Consider the following 21,203-nt stretch of genomic DNA (forward strand, 5'->3'; position numbering starts at 1 on the left):
GTTGGTATTAATTTATGCACCCGTCTCCTTTTTTACATTTTACATTTCTCTTACTTTCTTTTATTGTTACACGTTCTCTACGAGGATATGATCAAATAAATAGTTTTTTATTTGAATATCAAATAATTGAGATCATAAATCTTGTATCATGGCTCACGGAATCTTGCATCATGTAAATCTTTTTGTTGAGGAAATCTGAATCTCATTTTAATTTCTATGTGGTTCAATTTCCTTTTATTTTTCTAAATTTTATTTCCTTTTTTAGATTAATTGGCTACTTAGGGGTTGATTTTAAACTTACATGCACAAATGTAAAATTGGTTTTTAGAGCAAGCGTATCTTAAGAATATTTTTTTTGGTTCTTAAGTGAACCCTACATATACAAATGGCTCATTTTTATTTTTTCAATATAAGCAACTTTGTAAGCATCCAAATCTTTTAATTTAGTACCTCTAATGATAATAAATAAATAAATTAGTACCTCTATACGAGTTGCTAAATGGGTCTCACAAACGATTTCATATCTTTATATTTTATCAACATTTTATTTTTAAGTTATAATTATACTAATTATAAAGAGTTAATCACCTTTACACTGCCAGTGTAAAAACTTTACACTAGCAGTCAATCAGAACTGTTAATAGTGCATTTTTTATTTTAATTTAATTAAATGAGCAGATGAAAAGACATTATTAACGGCTCTGATTGACTGTCATAAAAAAAATTTACACTGACAGTGTATAGGTGATTAACTCAATTATAAAATAATGAAATTATAAAAAAAATTATTTGAACTAATTTTTGTAAAATGATTTTTACTAAATTAATGTCATTTGAAAAATGAAGCCAATTTTCATGAATTAGATTTCATTATTTAAAATGATGAAAAATAACTAAAAACAAGTAAATTAATGTATCTTGTTGCAGGCTAGAATTTAACAAGTTGATTATTATGAATTTAAAATAACCATTAAATAATACAAATTACATAATTAAAACAACATTCATTTTTAGTTATTATCGCTTCCAAAAGGTTTTCAAATGTGATTCAAATACTTGAAGTTAATGATGAATTTGTCTATCAAAAATAAATGTTCTCGATCGATTAGGTATGTTGAGAGATTTGGGTTAAGATCATTATGTGTGTCAATTATTAAGGTGATCATGAGAATAATTAAAATGATTGTTGTGTGTGTCATTCGTCTCCCACAATCATTTTATTCGATATAATGGATGTATATAATATATTCCTAATTGTATTCATGTGTCAAGCACATATACAAGTTCACTTATAATTGCAAATCGAGATTAAAACATTTAAAATATTCACTCCATATTATTTCTTGTTGCTTCTTGATGTTGGACAAATAACTTTCTTTATCTCCTTCATGGCATTAAATATTTTCTTGACAAATGTAGTCCATTTTAGATAAATATCATTTAGTAGATAGTACTCCATGTTATATTGAGTTCTATTAGCCATAAATTGCATCTTAGGGGTTTGTTCCTCTAAAACTCCATTAAACACTAGAGATTGATTTAAGACAATAATGTCATTATTTGAACCTACAATTTCAAAAAAATGCATGTTAAATCCGTAAGTTTTATGATGGCACCACTTTGATCATTATTGTAGGTTTCACATGATCACTATGACAAAATTAACCTTTCCATGTCACTAGACAATTCTTCCATTCTTAATACATACATCCATGCTACTTAACATACTTAGAAAATCATATGCCTACCCTATTTGTGGTAGGCGTTCAATATCATCTTCAATATCTTTGATAAACTCTTACTCAAACATTTTTTCATAATTTGAATCATTGTGATCCATTTGAATGATACGTGAATAGTTACTAATAGAATTTGATTAAAATAAATGAGAGATACAAGATAACACAATTGAAAAATTTGAAATTCCATTTTGAATTATAAGAAAATATAGGCTAAATTACTTTTTTTATCTCTCATTTTATTTAATTTAGCTTCTTTATTATTAACAAAATTGTTTTAGTCCCTTAATTATTAAAAACGATGCAATATAGTTCTTTATGTCCCTTAATTAGTAACTTAATTTTTTATGCATAGGTCAAAATAAACAAAAAAAGATAAACTTATATAGGTGAAAAAAAATTATGTGTAATTGATATTGTTATTTAATTAGAGATGAATTATACAAATACAAAAATATCAACTTTGTTTAAAAAAATAACACAAATCACAATGAATTATACCTAAATTTTGTCCTTAAGAAAAACACATACCACACACATGTAAAAAAAAAAAAAAAATTGACACTGCTAATCTCAATTGGAAATATAAATTCGTCGAAAATTTCTGACAGAAACTTTTCGATGGAAAAATAAATCCGTCGGAAATTTCTGCCGGAAAATTTCCGACGGAATATTCCGTCAGAAATTTCCAACGGAATTATTCCATCGGAAATTTCCGACGGAATTTTCCGTCAGAAATCTTATTTTTAATTTATATTTTTAATTTTTTTTTAATTTCTTATTTTTAATTTCTTATTTTTAATTTCTTATATATATTTGTAGTATTAAAAATTTTATATATCTTTTAAAGGTATAAATATATATTATAATTATTTATTACAAGTTTTTTATATTTACGATTAGTATTAAAGATGAAAATAAATTATGTTATACTATATTTTATTATAATTTACTTGGTTTGAACCTAACTTTCTTTAAAAATATATATTTTAAGTGTGACTTATTTATCTATCATAGATAATTTTTAAATATTTGGGTAGAACTACAATCATATAGACTTATTTTATAATAATTTAACACTATTAAAAATATAAAAATCTATATGTTAAATTTATAAAAATAAAGTTTAATTTATTTATGATATAAATATGTTTTTAATATCTAATATATATTTTTAGATGATAATTTATTTTAAAATATATCTTATAATAACAATTCTAAATGGAATATAAATCTTATGATTTTTCTTATTTTGATTTTTTTAATCAATGTATACAATTTTACTATTTTGATTTTTTTAATCAACGTATACAATAAATAAAAAACACAAAAAAAAACATGCATGCTACAAATTTTATTTTATCAAAAAATTATTTATTTTAATATATTACATTATATATGTGAATATTAAGACACACACACATATATATATATATACATATATATATTATAATTAAACTTTTTTTAAAAATTAATTCATTATTAAGAAATTTTTTTTATCACATGAGAATTAATTTCCTTCAAAAACTTGACAGATATCAAATAAATAAACATTTTTTCTGAATCTATATATTTATTTTATTAGAATATAATTTTTATTTTTTAAAATATATTATTTTTTAGATAAAAAATTATGTATATGTCAAATAGTAGTGAGGGCAAGTGCCTCACTATTCCAAACGTGCAGCTGTCGTTGTATATATATGTATGTGTGTATATATATATATATATATAATATAAGGGGTTATAATTATACCGGTGTAACTTTTACTAAGTATTATGCCGCTCTATAACTTTATATTAAATGTGAATTTTGTAAATCCAACCGTTAAATTGAAAGTTCATATCACTTTATACGTGTATATCAAATTTTGTTAAAATTGAACAATAACTGGAAGATAATCCAAGTGTTCATATTTTAGTGTATTTTGAAATGAATATATTACATCAATTTTGTTTTATAAAAATGATGTATCAAATCATCTTGGATTAATATAAAGTTTTGTATATATAATCTATAAGAGATATGAACTTTCAATCTAACAGTTGGATTTACCAAATTCACATTTAATATAAAGTTATTGAGCGGTGTAATACATTGTAAAAGTCGCATTTAATATATATATATATATATATGAAGGGGGTTATAATTACAATGGTATAAATTTTACTAAGTGTTACACCGCTCAATAACTTTATATTAAATGTGAATTTTGTAAATTCAACCGTTAAATTGAAAATTTTTTACTCTTAAATCATATATATATATATAGACACACACACACACACACACACACACACACACACACACACACACACACATATATATATATATATATATATATATATATATATATATATATATATATATATATATATATACATGAGGGGAGCTATAATTACAATGGTATAAATTTTACTAAGTGTTACACCGCTCAATAACTTTATATTAAATGTGAATTTTGTAAATTCAACCGTTAAATTGAAAATCTTTTACTCTTAAATCATATATACAAAATGTTATATTAATCGAAGATGATTTTTTATAAAATAAAATTAAATCTGTCGAAAAATTTATATTTTTGATGAGAAAATTTTTGTAAGAAAAGTTATATTATTGATAGAATATTTCAGACAAATTTATATTTGTCGAAAATGTAAGAACTGGTTTTAAATTTGATATGAAAATATTATGATATAATTAGATAAGATTTTAAGTTAGTATTTTATTAATGGTTGATAATTAAAAAATAAAACATGGATAAATACATTATTTGAATTTTATATGTTTGATTTAAGATAACTTACAAAATAACTCTTGGTAAAGTTATTCCGCTCAATAACTCATGGTGTGTTGAATTTCATCGATCCAATTAATTGTTAAATTAAAAGTTATTAAATTTTACTAATAATTAATATAAAAAATTAATTAGTTTTGGAATAAATTATTTGCTAATTAACAATATAATTGAAATATTAATTATTTTAAATTATTTAACTAAAATCTTATTGACAATTTACTATATGATCTTAATATTTTTGTATAACTAATATCTGGTTTTAAATTTGATATGAAAATATTATATATAATTAGATAAGATTTTAAGTTAGTATTTTATTAATAGTTGATAATTAGAAGGAAAAAAAAGGATAAATACATTTTTTAAATTTTATATGTTTGATTTAAGGTAAATAAATATATTAAATTAATTAATAATTTATTTAAAATATTAAAATTTAATTTATAAGTATGTAATAAATAAATATTTATAATTTTATAAATTATATTATCATTATAAATTATAAAATTAAATAATTTAAATTATAATTTTAAATAAAAATAAGTAGATGTTAATTATAAAAGTAAGTACATATAAATAAAGAATAATTAAATATATTATTATTATTATTATTATTATTCGTAATATAAAATTATTATATATTATTATTATAGTACAAATATGAGATTGTATATTTGTGGATGACTTAAATGAATTAATTTGTACAAGTTATACTGACAACATACATAGACATTTCGATAGCTTACTCATCAGAACTTCACAGTTAAGCGTGCTTGACCTGGAGTAGTACTGGGATGAGTGACCTTCTGGGAAGTCTCCCAAAAATTGCACAAGCAAGAATAAAACACGCTAAACAGTGAAATATTGTGAAATAGAACTCTTGAGAGACCAAATATGAGAGTTGTTACATTAATAAATTTATTAAAATTAAAAAATTATAATTTCCGATGGATTTTTCCGTCGGAAAATTTGATAGCAATTTCCGACGGATTTTTCTCTGGAAATTTTGACAGCAATTTTCGATGGATTTTTCTGTCAGAAATTTCCGACGGAATTTTTTGTCGAAAAATTTCGTCAAAAAAATTATTTCTGACGGATTTTTTTTTCCGACGCCACTTTTTCTGACGGATTGAAATCCGTCGAAAATCCGTTGAAAAAAGCAAAATTCGTCAAAAAATTACCTATTTTCGTAAAAAATTTCCGTCGGAAATCAGCATTTTTCTTGTAGTGATTGGATATGTGAAAGAGAATCCAACCAAGCCAAAATTTAAAAGCAAAAACAAGTTACTTGTATTCTACTTCATTCCCATAATTTTGTTTTGTTTTCCTTTTCACTTTCAGCCTATGGAGCACATGCATGCCATTACTGTCAATGTAGTGTTGCAGCAAAGACATGGCTAACCATGATTCTCCCTGCCTGAGCTGTGTGGTTCCAAAATCAATATACTGAAAAATGGGGGGAAAAAAGTAAAAATAGCTGGAGATACTAAGCACCACGGCAACCGACAACAAAGAAAAAGCAAAAAAATAAAAATAAAAAAGACACAGAGAATCAATTCTGACAAATCACCTGTGGTTCTTGACTTGTAGCCCAATAAACGACATGCGCTTTACTCCGCGAAACACACGCCACTCTCCAAGCGCGTGGAACCACGCTTCACGTTTCACAAAATGCACACGTGGCGCAAGCAGAAAGAAAGTGACAAGTGACAAGGCTGTCGCAGTATCTTAATTTTCATGCTCTAAAAAAGCGTAGTAACAGAGGTACCCAGATTCCAGAAAAGAAACAAAACGCGCAGAACAATGGAATAGTACCAAAAAGTTTCAAACTTGGGAGAGAAAACATGAAGAAGAAGCAGATTGGTGGTTGGACTTGGTTGGTACATACATGTAACATGTCCATGGCAAAAGTGGAAGCAATTCAGCCACCTTCTTACTACGTGTTACTGCTTCAAATCATGAGCAAAAGAAGAACATGGGTGTGTGTTTTCGTGCTAGTGTACGGCTTGCTCTTCACATGTTCGTGGAATTTCCTCAAGTCCATGATTTCGTGGTACGAGTTGCAAGCTAAGTCATCAGCTTCATGGTGGCCAGCACTCTATGCCTCGGTGGTTCTTGGCGCGGTTTTCGGGCTGCTTTCGATGGTTGCGGCTCTTGCTGTGGTGGTTCCGGTGGTTGTGGTGACGTGGATCGCCATCGTGGTGCTGCTGGCTTTCTTTGGTAAGCCTAAGAAGACTTTGGTTGTGGAGGGGAGGAAGATTACGAGGGAAATTTTCGGTTTTGTGATGAGGGTTTTGTTGAAGGAAGGGAACATTGTGGCTGCTGTTTGTGCTGTTTTGGGGTATTTTGCTCTTGGGAGAACGAGTGGTAAAGGTGATGTGTGAGTTTGGTTGCTGATTCTGATCAAGGGGTTGGTTAGTTTGTAGGCTTTGGGTAGGTGTGGTGGTTGTGGTCATTTGGTAAACTGTCTTAGATTAGATCTCTTTTTTAGATTAGGTAGCTGAACTTGTTACCCTTTAGCTGCTCAAAGATCTTCAAGTTTTAGGGTAATCTCTCATGAATAATTAATTTTACAACTTCTTTTGTCTTTTTGTCTTGTCTCAGATTAAACACAATTCTAAACCACTAATGCCGCGAAGTCATGAGAATTTGAAGTTGAAGTAATATGAATAAGTTTTAAGTGTCACATTATAATTTTTATGTTTGAATTATATTATTGTTGTATGGATAAAAAAGAATAACCTGTGTTTCTTTAAGAATGTTGGTCTTGTTTGTGAGGCAACTGATTTTAGCAAATTGTTATAAAAAAAGTTTGTAAATTTGAAGATTTGAGATATATGTAAAATAAAGGGAAATTGGTGAGTTGCACGAAGTTTAATCTATTGATATATCAATCTTCAAAAGTTAAATCAATCTAAGCTGAAGTTGCATTGAATGAAGGATAAAGCATTCAGATATAGTTCCCAAGTTATTTGCAGGATTCAGCTCACTGAAAATTGGGTCAATGTTTGTTTTGAAAGATGTCTAGCACTAAATTATTTTCTCACAATTAAATGACAACCTTTAGGAAAATGGAATCCACTAATGTTCTTTGTAAAAGGATGAACTTGTTTAATATTCCTCCGGGACATAAAATCTTGTTTGAACTTTGAAGGGTCAAGACATCCATCACGGGAAATTTGGAGAGATAGTACAGAAAATAAAATAAAAGGCATTTATAATAACATGAAAATTGAAATTGGACATTTTGTGGTGCATTTCCAACCGACCAGATTGCAAATTTTCTTTTGATTTGATTATTCTGTAAGCAAGACAGACCCGCAACAAAAACTCGTATCTAGAAGGAATAAATATCTGTGCAGAATTTTTATTTGACAAAAAGTCAACCAAATAAAAATATGGATATTTTCACAAGTAGTTGAATTATTTTTTAAAACAGTGAAGGGAGGTACCTTACAAGGACAATGGCACGAGCACGAGTGTATTGGAAACATGTGCCCTGTGTTATATATACAGAAACTAATCACCAATATATTGTTAATATTAAAATTTATTTATACTGATAACTAATTATATTTTTAATTATATTATATTATTAATAAAAATAAATTTATTTATAATGACATAACATAATTAAAGAATATAATTAATTATTAGTGTAAAAAATTTTACAACAGTATATAGATAATTTTCTCTATATATATTGTCGTAGGTTAACCCTAACATATGCTGCACCTGCTTCCTGTGTCCTTTGATATTTGATAATACCTTGGTGTTTGTGAAAAGTGAAAAGACTAATTTTTTTAAAAAAAGTGAAAAGACTAATATTGGTATATTTGATTCGAGATTAAACATATTCATAATCAATTCTATTAGATTCAAAATCGCATGTTTGGTGATGATTATGAAAATTGATTTTAAGGTGTAAAAATTCAAATTCACTTAAAAGTAAATATTAATAATTTTTCCATCAAATAAAATTATGAAATTTTATTTATTTAAACTTATCATTATATATTTACAATTAATTTTGATAATAAAATTTTAAATAATATTTAATATAAAAATAAAAATTTATATTTATTATCATCTAAACAAAAATCATATTAATTTAAATTTAAATTTATTTAAAACTAATTTTAGCAATTTATATTATTTTAAATCAATTATATCAACATATATTTCGAAACACGATAATATAAATTAATATTATATTGATATATAGTTAAATAATCGGTTTTTATTTTGGAAAGTTCAATTATTTTCCTAATGATAAATTAGATTCCCACTTAGGATACAAACCACAAAATATATAGTAAAACATTAAAACACATACAATTACATGTGAAACGCAACATAGTAATATATATATATTTATTTATTGAAAATGAGTTCTGTTTGGATTGGTTAAATTTTGCACTGACCGAAAATTCAATTAAACCTGTTGTTTATGCCAAAAAAAATTCCAAAAAGTTTATTATTCACCATGTTTCAAATTTTTGGATCAGTTTATGATTTCTTTTATCGGATTGGAAGTGAATAAACCTGCATGTGTCTATGTGCTTATTTGGTGATGGTTAAACCGTTTCCCCATATTATTATGAATCATGTTTGAGTGGTTACCGAACACATTGAAGTAGATTAAGTAGATTTTCATTCCATGTGAAATCGTATTTATTAAGTTGTTAATATTCTCATCCCTCAGCTTCCCACGTAATTGTAGCAAGCCAATATCTTTAATAAGACTCTAAAAAAAGTAACAATATCAATTCCTCCTTTCTGCAAGTTGGATATATATTCAAAATCTTCACATTTTTTTAAGATAAAAAAAAAATCAACTTAATGTGGTGTGTGGTTGATTGCAAGACATTTCAAACATTTGAGTTACGGAAAAGAAAAGAAAAAAAAAAAGCAAAGAAAAAGAAGAGCATTGAAGAGGCACTCTTAACTCATAAGAAATAACACATTGTGGTCAAGACAAGCCAATCCCTTGAATATGACTATTGTTTTTCGAGTTTGGTTATTATTTGACTTTCTTATATATAATACATTTATCATCAATTACGTGCCATGAGAAAATTTACTAACTCTACACTTAAATACCACACACACACACACACAAAAAAAGATTTATTCTCACCTATGTGAAAATTTATTCTTATTTACTTATAAATTAGGATTTCCACAAATATTTTTATTCTTGTTGAGAGGGGTTCTCAATCAATGCTAAAAAGCTAACCATCATATACTCGAAATACCGCAGCATAAGTGTGATTGGAAAATATAATCATGCATAATAAGTACATGCACCAACCATATATATCATCACAGTGAACTGAAGCTTGATTATTCTATATGAACATGATTATTTTTCTAGCTTAAATAAATGTATAAAAAGAAAAAAAAAATAATCATTCTTATTTTAGTCAATGCAAAATGATTTGTCTTTTTGACTGAAAAGACATTAACCAATTCCATATAATTATAGAGCATAAAAAATTGCTTCAGCTGAGTAATCTAATCTGATGGCATAAGTGGTAGAGTGATACCCAGCATTCAACCTCAAACTGAAAAACACCCTTACATGTATAATAAATTGTACCTAAACAAGTGACATAGATTGAGAATGACATCCCTGGCTTCTCATACAAGCCCCGGCCCCTTTAAAATAATAATTTTGATGTTTAAATATATTTTTTATTTTGTAAAATAATAAATTTGGATATTTGTTAAAAAAAATATTATTTTTATTCTTCTAAAATTTGGAATAACTGTTTTGTATCCTTGGTATTATGTAATTATTTGTATGTTTATGAGAATGTTCTTAGATAACACCCATTAGTTCAGCTTTTATAATTATTGCAAACTAATCATGATTGCAAAATGATTAAAACGAAGATTGATATTAATTATATAGTTTAAATATATTTTTAGTTCTTTAAATTTAAGATAAATTTATTTTTTATTCTTTAAATTTAAAATTGTTATTTTTAGTTCCTGTAATTTTTAAAAATCTTGTTTTAGTCTTTTAGGTCACTAATAATATATTTAAAAGTGACTAATTAAAACACTTATGTAATATCAACCGGATTTAGTATGATATTTTTACTAATAGGGACACCAATAGGTAAATTTTATATAATAATATTTGATAAATTTTTTAACAAAATTTAAATATAAGGACTAAAATAAGATTTTTTGAAATTATAGGGACTAAAAATAACAATTTTAAATTTGAAAGACCAAAAATAGATTTATCCTAAATTTGAGAGACTAAAAACATATTTAAACCTAGTTATATTATAGTGGGACTTTTGTTTTTATTTATTTATTTATTATGTTACTTGCTAACTTGTATTGGTAACTATTACACCTTTATTATTAGTTTGGTACACGCTAATAACTTGAAGAAATTAATCCAAGTCAATAAAGATAGTGATGGAGGACCATGTTTAGAACGATTGGCTAGGTTTGGTCTCACGTGGTATGGTTTACTAAGATAACTATTGGGTTTCTCAGACATTTCCGATAGAAGTAACTTATTTGAGTTGCTTCATGCATTAGAAAATAAAAAAAATATGATATCTAGTGTGCTATGTCAGCATTAAGCAACTCAAACAGAAATTTACTCTAAGAAATTTTAAGAAATTCAATTTCTAGAATTTTTTTCAAATCATTTACGAATCAAATTAAATTTTTTATTAAAAAAGACAATTGCACTACAATAAAAGAAAATAAATTATGAGAAAAAATATACAATAAATAGATATTAAAAATAAAATAAAGCAATAATAAATATATAAACATTATACGAAATTAATTTTCATAATTATACTCTTAGGTTATTTTATTTATTTATTTTTAATTTTTTAATTTTTAATTTTTAATTTCTTTCTTATTTCTTTAACCCAACGTCTCTTTTTCTTCTTCTTGAGAGTTTTTTTCCTTTTTCTTCACGCTTTCTTTTCTTCAACTCCTCCTTCAAACTCTTTCTGCCGTCACCGTCACCGCTTCCGCTGCGCGCGCCAAGTCCAGGCAGAACGTCTACCCGCTCGCAAAGCTCAGGAACGTCCACCCGTGGCAGAACGTCCACCCGCAGCCTCCGCCATCCAACCCCGCGCCTCCACCATCCAACCACCGCCTCATCACCGCGCCTCCTTCCGTTTACAACGGTAAGGAACGGTTGCTTCACTAAACAACTCTCTCTCTTCTGCAAGAAACCCGTGTTGTCACGTCACACCCCTCCAATGGTAAGAAACTAAGGTTGGAGTCGCTTGATGGGACAAGCAACTCTCATTGAAGTTGCTCTCACTTTCTCCGACATTATGCACTCATTTCTTTTATCAATTGTTATAAAACCCCGTCTATTTTTTAGTTAAAATATTTTTAATTATGCTTTTTTATATAATATATTTTTCACAATACATTAATAATATCTTTCTTATTTCTTTATTACACCAATTATTTTATTTCATTTTTCTTCAATTTTTCTTTATTGTTCAAATATGTAATCCAAATACAAAATTTCTTGTTTAGTTCATGAGAGAAAACATATTGGCGAAGATTTAGAAACATATTGATGAAGATTTAAAGACAGAACTCTATTCCTTGCAATCGAAAACAAATTCATACATGATTAGTAGGACAATTTGGTAATTAAAGCTTTTAAAGTAGCTTATATATTAAGCTACTAAATGGGTTTGATTAGAAAGATTTTTTTTTTTTTTGAAAAACTATTATATGGTTTAAAAGTTAATAAGTTATTAGAATATATATATATATATATATGACATATAAGTTAAGACTATGTTTTTATTTTTTATTTCATCCCTATTAATTTTGTAAAAAAAATTTTAACCTCCAAATGAGTATAATGTTTTGTTTCCAATAACTTTTTAACTCTAAATTTCTTTTAAATTTTAGCTAATTTTTAAACTTTTTTTTTTCAAATAGTTACACTAAATATAGTTATGCTTAAAAAAATCACAACTAATCCTTCACATCAATTAATTTTTTTATATTATTTCTTTGTTTTTCTGTAGAAACAGATATGCATTTGAATAAAAAATGATTTTTTGGTTTTAGGTACACAATCATAATTTCTAGCACAGAATACTGATCAAATATTTAAATAAGTGGTTCAAAAACATTTCAGCAATATATATACTCCAAAACTTTCAACAAATTATTCATGTATCTATCCATGAAAGCTTTTTATGTACACTTTTCTTCATACTTGTCTTTTCCTTATAGGTAATACACTGTTCAAATTGAACCTTAACAATTATTTAAAAAAGGGAATACTGCAGCAAATTCATTCTATTTTTCTTGTAACTTTAAAAAGATAAATATGATTTAGATATGCTGACCTCATCAACACCGAATATTAAAAAATACATGTTAATTTTATTAATATAAAGTACAAAGTATCCATAATGGTAATGACATATTTTGATTGGTATTAAGTTTTCAACTGCATATCTAACAAAAATATTGCATTTAATTACCACAGTACAATATTATAAGAAAAACACAATTTTATAAATATATTGAATGTAAACTTTTAGAAAATGACATAAAGCACAAAGGAAATGAATAATAATAATAATAATAATAACATCATGGTTATATATTTTATTTATTTATAAAATTACTAAAAATTAAAATGAATAAAATTATTCAAACACAACTACAAAAGAATTAGATTTATAAAATTATAAGTTAATAGAATATTAACGTTAAAATAATTAAAGAAAAATGTCACCTCTATAAATAAATTAAAACAATTATCTTGAACCAAAATATTTTTAAGAGTCATTGTTTAACGAAAATAGTTTTATTGAACAATAGTGTTTTATAAAAATTTTCCTTAACTTTTGATTTATTATTTTTATTTTTAAATTAAATTTTAATATTTTTAAAATAATTATGAACCGTTAAAAATAATCTTATATAACATAATCTTTTTTAATAAATTTCAAATATAATTTATATATTAAAAATTATTTATTAAATTTTTAATTATAATATAATTTATATAATTAAAATTATTTATTTATTTAAATTTTAGTTATATAAAATTAATATTTATCATATATATTGTATAGATTAAAATACTAGTAAACGACTAACAAATTAAATATAAATTATATAAAATTATAAAAGTAAATATGAATGTTACATACACATATATTACCTGCCCAGTTTGGAAATAGATAAAATGATAGTATTTATCCACTTCATATTTTTTTTAATAAAAATAATGACATTCAAATATAAGACTTTATACGTGTTATCTTAAATCTTTAATAGTTAAATTATTTTTTTAACAAGAAGTTTAAATTAAAGAAAAATATAATCTCATGTATAAAGTTAAAACTAATTATCAAACTCTTTAAAGATTTTTTTAGAAAAAATGGAATTTGATTCTAAATTTTATCTAATAAGCACAAAGAGACTTAATCATAAGTCCTACTCTTGGGAGACCAACAATCATGTTAATGCTAGTGATTCTATCACTTTTATTTAGGAAAAAAAAGTAGACTATTGAAATGTTAGAAAAGAGTTTTTTTAACTGAAATATATTTATATCATTTCACTAAAATTAATTGCTCAATACAAGGAAATGATTGAAAGTGTAGATATCGGGTAAAGATGCAGCCACCCTATCAAGTTCATGGGTTAATGCCAACATCATATATTGGTTTGTGGGACAAAAATAAAATTCTCCTATCTCCTACTAAGGCTCTTAGTTTGAATTTAACAATAATTGAATTTCTTATTTTATCTATCACTAATTTGCTATCCAATTTAAATATCACATTATTCATATTCAAGCAACGAATTGGATTATTGATAAAAATTCTCTATGTCTCACTTTCCTAAACGTCCATGTAAGGTGTATGTGAATCGAGTCTAGTAACAACAATGTTACCACTATTCATTATTTTAAATTTTAATTAATTTAAAGTGAAAATATAAACATTTTTTTTATGTATTTTTATTTATTTTTTACATAACATAAAATACTTTAATTTATTTTTTCTATATTTATGAGAATTTATATAATACATGAAAGAAAAAAAGTTATTTTAACATTTGTATAAATATTAAAAAATATTAAATTAAAAATAAAATAACCTTAAAGTAGAGTTATAAATAATTTTTTTATCATTAATAAAATATAAAATAATTTTTTTATCAATAATAAACTAATAATTTTTAAAGGTATATCGCTATGAGTGTTAATTCGATGTTTTTCGATGTCGGTCTCTGATAATATTAAAATAGTATTTAGTTAATAAAAATTATACTCTAAAAATGCAAATTAGTCATAGATACTAAACTTTAAGACATTGTGGAAAGTATGTGTATGAAAAGAAAAAAAAACTGAATTAATACATAGGTTTTGTAAAAAAAATCATATTTAATTAGTGGAATACGTTAAAAAAGCTTAGAGGTATCACATTAATGCAGAATTAAGACTCAATAAATGCATTGAGGAAATCCCCTAACCAAAAAAGATTAAAAAACTTGCAATAAACAGATGGGAATAGTCTGAATAGGGAGCAGCGAGAAGTAAGATTTTCTTAATATTTTAATCAGCTGAGTTTATTCATCCATGCTAATACTACGTGACATTCAACATCGTTTGTTCTTAATTAGGATGTTACTGATACCGAATTAAGGTTAGTGGGACATAGCATAAGCATGATGCTTCTCCTTCACTCGGTGCTAACATTTCACCGCACGGTCATCGTCATTCTCACTTTAATCTCTTTTTCAACCCCAATCATCGCTGTTAAGTTGGACTATATTTCAAAGAAGATAAACATGTGATTCTCTTTCAGTTCCTTGCCTTCTATGGGGTTGAACTGCGAGCACAAGCCCAACCATAACCATTCATCATTTCATGCACAGTACTTGTAGTTATTATTATTACTATTATCCTCTGCTCAACTCACCCTATAAATTTTCTCATTACAACAACTTAAGAAACCCACCAAAGTTTCTTCACGCATTCCCTTTGGGTTCAGTCGTGGGTTTTGGGAAACTCATTAAAGTTCATGCCTTTCAAGTCTGAGAGAGAGATCTAGACAGTTTAACCATTTGGGGTGTGAAGAACAATCAAACTAAATTCTGGGTGTGAGGTTCAGCAATCTTCGTCAAGTGTCACTGAATTAGTGACCCTTTGATCAAAGGGCCAAAAGGGTACCCGGGAACCTCCACAGTCGGTGGAATAAGAATTTCGCCCCCAAATTATGGTGCCAGGAAATGGCCTCTTTTATCCCATTTTGGGTTTTGCGTCGTTTGTGGTTTTCATTTACATGTCTTTTGGGGGCATAAAGTTCAGTTTTTCGGAGGAGGGGCCTGAATTGGGTTTTGTGGAGAGAAATGGGACGCAGTTTGTGTTGGATGGAAAAGCGTTTTATGTGAATGGGTGGAACTCTTACTGGCTAATGGTGCAATCGGTGGATGGTTATTCGAGATCCAAGGTTCGTGAAATGCTCAAAACCGGTGCTAAGATGGGTCTCACTGTTTGTCGAACTTGGGCGTTCAATGATGGGGACTACAATGCCCTTCAAACTTCCCCTGGTCACTTTGATGAACAAGCTTTCAAGGTAATTTTGTTTGTTCCTCTTGGTTTTCTAGTTTTGTAACATTTTGCTCCATGGGTTTTGGTTATTGTGTTATGGTGTGTCTTATTTTGAGTTTCATGACGGTTACCGACATGAATTAGTTTAGTTTTTGGAGTGGTGTTGTGCCAAATTGCTTTTGGTTTTTGGGGTTTTGGTTTCATTGATATTTTTTTGTTGCCTTTTTTTTTTTTGTTCCCCTTTCCTGAAATCGGGGGTGAATGTTTGTTATTGTATACCTAATATTTCGGGGTTTGCAAGATTGGGATTGGGGTGTGGTTGTGATGACTAAAATATGCAGAATTTGGGGAAGGAATTGTCTTGGGTTGTGATAGTTATAAAATATGACACGAATCATGACATAGCCGTGTCTTTAGGACTGAATATTATGGTTAAATTAATGGAGATACCATTTTCCCTTGGAAGTGATTGAATAAAAGGAAAAAGTGGTGTGCAGTGTCTGTTTGTGGTTAGTATCTATAAGCAGAATCAAATGAAATATGGTCTATTTTTATTTATGGTGGTAAAATTGTGTTCATTGGCTAGATGATTCAATATGAACTGTGAAATTGTCCCAAAAATGGTGTCGGTGTAATCATTTTATGAGGGAGATGGAAAAATTGAAAGGTTTCTGAAAGAAGCAATGAGTGCTTATATTGTAAATTTGCTAGCTACGCATATCAATATTATCTTCTAAAAGTTTATGATGATTGCCTTGGAGACGTATGTCTTATTGAATTTCCCTTTTCTTTATGTTGCATACTACTGTTATTCTTTATGCTCGTGTGGGTAAGTTGTTTATTATTTAGAACTATTATTTTATTTATGATTGAAAATCATGCTGAGGGTTGATGGACAGGCCCTGGATTATGTGATAGCAGAAGCAAAGCAACATGGAATTAGGCTCCTACTTAGCTTAGTAAATAATTTGCAAGCATATGGTGGGAAGAGTCAATATGTGAAATGGGCATGGCAAGAAGGGGTAGGGTTAAGCTCGTCCAATGATTCTTTCTTCTTTGATCCATCTATCCGTAGTTATTTCAAGAATTATATCAAGGTATGCATGACATGTCTATCCCTCTTTATTTTTCAACTCTTTTCATTTCCCCCTTCATCATCCCTTTGTAGCATAAGCAAAGGCCTTTAATTGTCATCGCAACCTTGGGATAATAGCTTTCTACTGATATCTCTCCTATGATTCCTTAACTTAGTAGGCGTAGCTTTTCAATGATTTGAATCTTAAAAATTATATACAGATAGACAAGGGGAGTGTATATTACCACTCTTATTAAATTGAAATTTATAACATTTCTCTAAATCAATAGTTGATTAACAAGGAAGAAAATTAGTGTTTTAGATGAAAATTATTAGAATAGCAGAGGCAATAGACACTCCCCTAGACAAATAGTTCTTGTTAGAAATATAATATAAAGTAATAAAATAATTTTTGAGTCTTCACCTAATAGCTTAAGCTTTTGGAATAGCTGGTTCATGAGTCATGACATGGTACCATAGAGAGGGGGGGGGGGGGGGGGGGGCGGGGGGGTAGAGAGAGAGTGCTTGTTTGAGGGTTGTGTTAGAATATAATAAAAGAGTAATAAAACCATTCGGGCCTTCACATAATAGCTTAAGCTTTTTAGAGTAATTGGTTCATGACAATTTTGTTCTACCATAGTAATAATTTACTTTCAAAATTTTCTACCCTAAAGGTTATCCTAGGCTTCTTGGGAAGTAAATAATAACCTTATTTCTCAGGCTTCCTTGAATATCTTCTGCTTTCTGATTCCTTAGATATACCACTCTTTTTTTAAAATTGATATACCAAAATTTAAAACATATAGAATGATTTACACTTCTGTAGCCCGTGATCCATCACTTTGTATGAAGCTTGTTGCTTCCCTGGATCAAAATTACCTCTTCCTTTACCTGCTAAAATGTATGACTAACATTTAAATTTTTGTACTGGTCATTTCAATATTAGTTACCCTTGAAGCTGTTCTTAGATCAATTAATAGTTTAATTTAAATTTTTCTGCAGACTATCTTGACAAGGAAAAATACTATCACCGGGATTGAATATAGAAATGACCCCACCATTTTTGGTTGGGAATTGATTAATGAACCTCGTTGCATGTCTGATCCTTCTGCTGACACTCTACAAGTAAGTCCTTTATATGTTCTATAACTAACCCCTTGAAATATCTATGGAATAAGTATGCTAGCAAAACCACTGCGTCAAGGCTTCATTCAAATTCATAGAAAATGAAGGGTGATAAGAATAAGGGCAGTGCTTATTCCGTTTTATTTAAATATCTAAGTATACATTTTACTTAATTCTGATAAAATTGCAGGGATGGATAGACGAAATGTCAACTTTTGTCAAATTGATTGACAAGAACCATCTGTTGACTGTGGGTCTTGAAGGTTTTTATGGTCCAAATGATCCAAAAAGTTCAACTGTCAACCCTGAGCTTTGGGCATCCAGACTTGGCTCGGATTTTATTCGGAACTCCAAAATATCAAATATTGATTTCGCCTCTGTTCATATCTATCCCGACCATTGGTAAGCATTCCATGAATGCTATGTTCTTAGTTGTGTTTGCTTTGTATTATACGAAAAAGGGACTAAAGAAAAATGCCACAGAGCACTGTCATGGAGTGTTTCAAAGTTATCTCATGCCCTTTAAAATCTGTCTTACAACTTGTATGTTGAACTACAGTTCCAAATTTTTCTTGTGATGATTTCATGTACCTATTATTTTGGCTTTTGGCTTTATTTATTTATTAATTTTGGCATAGGTTTCATGAGCAAGTATTTGAAGATCAACTAAAATTTGTCTCCAAATGGATGCTATCCCACATTGAAGACGGTGACAAAGTATTGAAGAAGCCTGTGTTGTTCTCTGAATATGGATTATCAGAAAAGAATGAAAACTTTTCCTTGTCTGACCGGGAAAAAATGCACAGAACAGTTTTAGACATAATATATAAATCTGCTAAGAAAAACAGGTCAGGGGCAGGTGCTTTGGTTTGGCAATTCCTAGTTGGTGGAATGAATGAATTTTCTGATGAATATGGGATGGTGCCGTGGGAAAGTTCATCAACCCCTTCTGTATTTATTGAACAGTCATGCAGATTGGCCAAAGCAAAGGGATGGACTCAACTGGATGTAAGCTTCAAACAACGTTGTTAACAAAAACAGTGGAAAACAAAGTTTAAATCATGAAACAAAAATCACTACAATATATTGTTACTCCTTGGATCACAGACAGATTTTTGTACAATATCCTGGCTTCAACCCCTTTCATCACCAATTATTGAAGTAAAGTGAATTAGTTGAATATAAGTGTTAGCTTGGATTACATTATCACAGATTCTTATGAAATTCAAATTATGTCATACTGCAACAAACCCTACAAGGAAGACGTGTGTAGATATGTGAAGGAAAAGCTTTGTATGTAATTAATGTAAATTTCAATTATCAAAAGATCAAATTTGTTCCATGGGTTGTAAGCGGAAAATCACAAAATCTTGCTAATATAATATATTCTCATGTGTCTTCATTCATGAAAAGTACAGACCCTAATTGCACAATAATAAAAGCAAAGGAATAAACATCTAATTACAATAGGTTTAATTGGACACACGCTTAACCAATCTAGGTGAAACTCTAACCCTAGGGCTTGTCTCAGATTCACTCGTACTCTTCTTTACCTTAGGGTTTTTCGACTTCTCTGTTTCTTGAAGCAGCGTCTTCTTGACAGGCTCACCGCCCTTAACCAACCTCCGAGAGCGAGCCTTGAACGGCGTCGTATCAGAAGCGTCGTTCTCCGAAGCGACCTTATCGAAATCGTCGCCAAGCTTCTTCACTAAGCGACTCTTCCGAACGGCGCTTCTGGGAGGCTCAATTTCTTCTTCCTCTTCTTCTTCCTGAATCAGATCCATGAGCTTTCGGCGCTTCGTAATGACCGGAGCCGGTGGCGGAGACGGCGAAGGAGAGGAGGGCCTTTTGGATCCGCGGGGTGGGGTTGGGCTTTGGGAGTGGGCCTGGGCCTTCTGGCGCTGGGTGCGGAGCCTTTGGACGTTGCCTTCGATTTTGCCCTGGAGGCGGAGGCGCTTGAAGCTGAGGCCGCCCATGGACCAGTGGGCCTCCTCGGCCCAAGACATTAGTGGGTCGTTGACGGGAAGGGGTGGGTCGACGCGGTGGTCGTTAAACTTGACGTCGGTGTAGATGCGGGGGCGGGGGAGGCTGGTGCCGTAGAATTTGCCTGGGCCAAGAGAGACTACCATTGTTTGAGATTGGGCTTGGAAGGTAATGACTGATGAGGGGAAGATTGAGTGTGTGTTCTTAAATAGGAGCTACTCATGGCGGGAAAACCCCCCTTGGCGGGACAACTTGCCGCTCCAATCCAATAAAGGTTAATTTTTAACGCCTTTTCGTAATGGGCTTGGGCTTTATCGAAGAAAGCCTTTGTTCGGTCCATTTGTCTTCAAACAAAAGGTTTAACTTTTTATTTTTTGCTGCCCTTGTCCCTACTCTCCTAGATTGTTGTGCAATTGATCTGGACTTGTTTTTCACATTGATATTATTATTTTTTGATCAATGGTAGAAGATTATTTTCCTTCAAATCATAGAGATGACGTTATGGATTTTTTTAATTGTTGAAATTGATAGTTATGCTTTATTGTAGCCTTATATTTCTTTGACTGGTTAAATTATTCAAAAAGTCAAAATTGATGTATTATGGTAACAAATCGGATTAGCTTGGTTTTTTTCCATATATTTTAGGGTTTAATTCATATTTAAATAAAAGATAATGTTAGATTCTTAGTTGGGTAAAGGTAAAATCAAGTTATTCTAATTCAACACATTTCCTTAATGAATATGTAAGTAGGTGTGAGGGGGGTTATGAAGTAATAGAATATGGAATAAAAGATTGCACTGTTTTATTGAATTGCAGTTTGAAAATCAACTTTCCACCATCATGGCTGAAAGGAATAGTACAATCGCAAGAGAAGCAGAAAACA

At 28.8% G+C, this 21,203-nt stretch overlaps 3 protein-coding genes across 3 annotated transcripts; 2 read left to right on the forward strand and 1 right to left on the reverse strand.

Annotated features, from left to right (window-relative positions):
* The first annotated feature begins 5,725 nt into the window (after window positions 1-5,725).
* Window positions 5,726-7,131, forward strand: LOC109810419 (uncharacterized). Its single transcript, XM_020373881.3, has one exon. It carries the CDS (start codon window positions 6,385-6,387, stop codon window positions 6,922-6,924), a length of 540 nt encoding a protein of 179 aa, XP_020229470.1. The 5' UTR covers window positions 5,726-6,384; the 3' UTR covers window positions 6,925-7,131.
* An 8,123-nt stretch (window positions 7,132-15,254) lies between these two features.
* On the forward strand, window positions 15,255-19,678 carry LOC109810358 (mannan endo-1,4-beta-mannosidase 2). Its single transcript, XM_020373799.3, has 5 exons — window positions 15,255-16,161; window positions 17,036-17,233; window positions 18,214-18,336; window positions 18,527-18,738; window positions 18,975-19,678. Exons 1-5 carry the CDS (start codon window positions 15,802-15,804, stop codon window positions 19,366-19,368), a joined length of 1,287 nt encoding a protein of 428 aa, XP_020229388.1. The 5' UTR covers window positions 15,255-15,801; the 3' UTR covers window positions 19,369-19,678.
* Window positions 19,679-19,682: 4 nt separating this feature from the next.
* LOC109810359 (uncharacterized) lies at window positions 19,683-20,522 on the reverse strand. The gene has a single exon (XM_020373800.3). The coding sequence runs from the start codon at window positions 20,463-20,465 to the stop codon at window positions 19,809-19,811; it is 657 nt and encodes a 218-aa protein (XP_020229389.1). The 5' UTR covers window positions 20,466-20,522; the 3' UTR covers window positions 19,683-19,808.
* Between the last annotated feature and the right edge of the window lie 681 nt (window positions 20,523-21,203).

The sequence above is a fragment of the Cajanus cajan genome, chromosome 10, assembly GCF_000230855.2.
Source record: "Cajanus cajan strain Asha chromosome 10, NIPB_CcT2T_4, whole genome shotgun sequence".
Lineage (NCBI taxonomy): Eukaryota > Viridiplantae > Streptophyta > Magnoliopsida > Fabales > Fabaceae > Cajanus > Cajanus cajan.

Coding starts and splice junctions, on each gene's coding strand:
- LOC109810358 (XM_020373799.3), top strand. CDS start 15,802: ATGGTGCCAGGAAATGGCCTCTTTTATCCCATTTTGGGTTTTGCGTCG. Junction 18,337..18,526: donor CTTCTGCTGACACTCTACAA/GTAAGTCCTTTA, acceptor ATAAAATTGCAG/GGATGGATAGACGAAATGTC. Junction 18,739..18,974: donor CATATCTATCCCGACCATTG/GTAAGCATTCCA, acceptor ATTTTGGCATAG/GTTTCATGAGCAAGTATTTG.
- LOC109810359 (XM_020373800.3), bottom strand. CDS start 20,465: ATGGTAGTCTCTCTTGGCCCAGGCAAATTCTACGGCACCAGCCTCCCC.
- LOC109810419 (XM_020373881.3), top strand. CDS start 6,385: ATGAAGAAGAAGCAGATTGGTGGTTGGACTTGGTTGGTACATACATGT.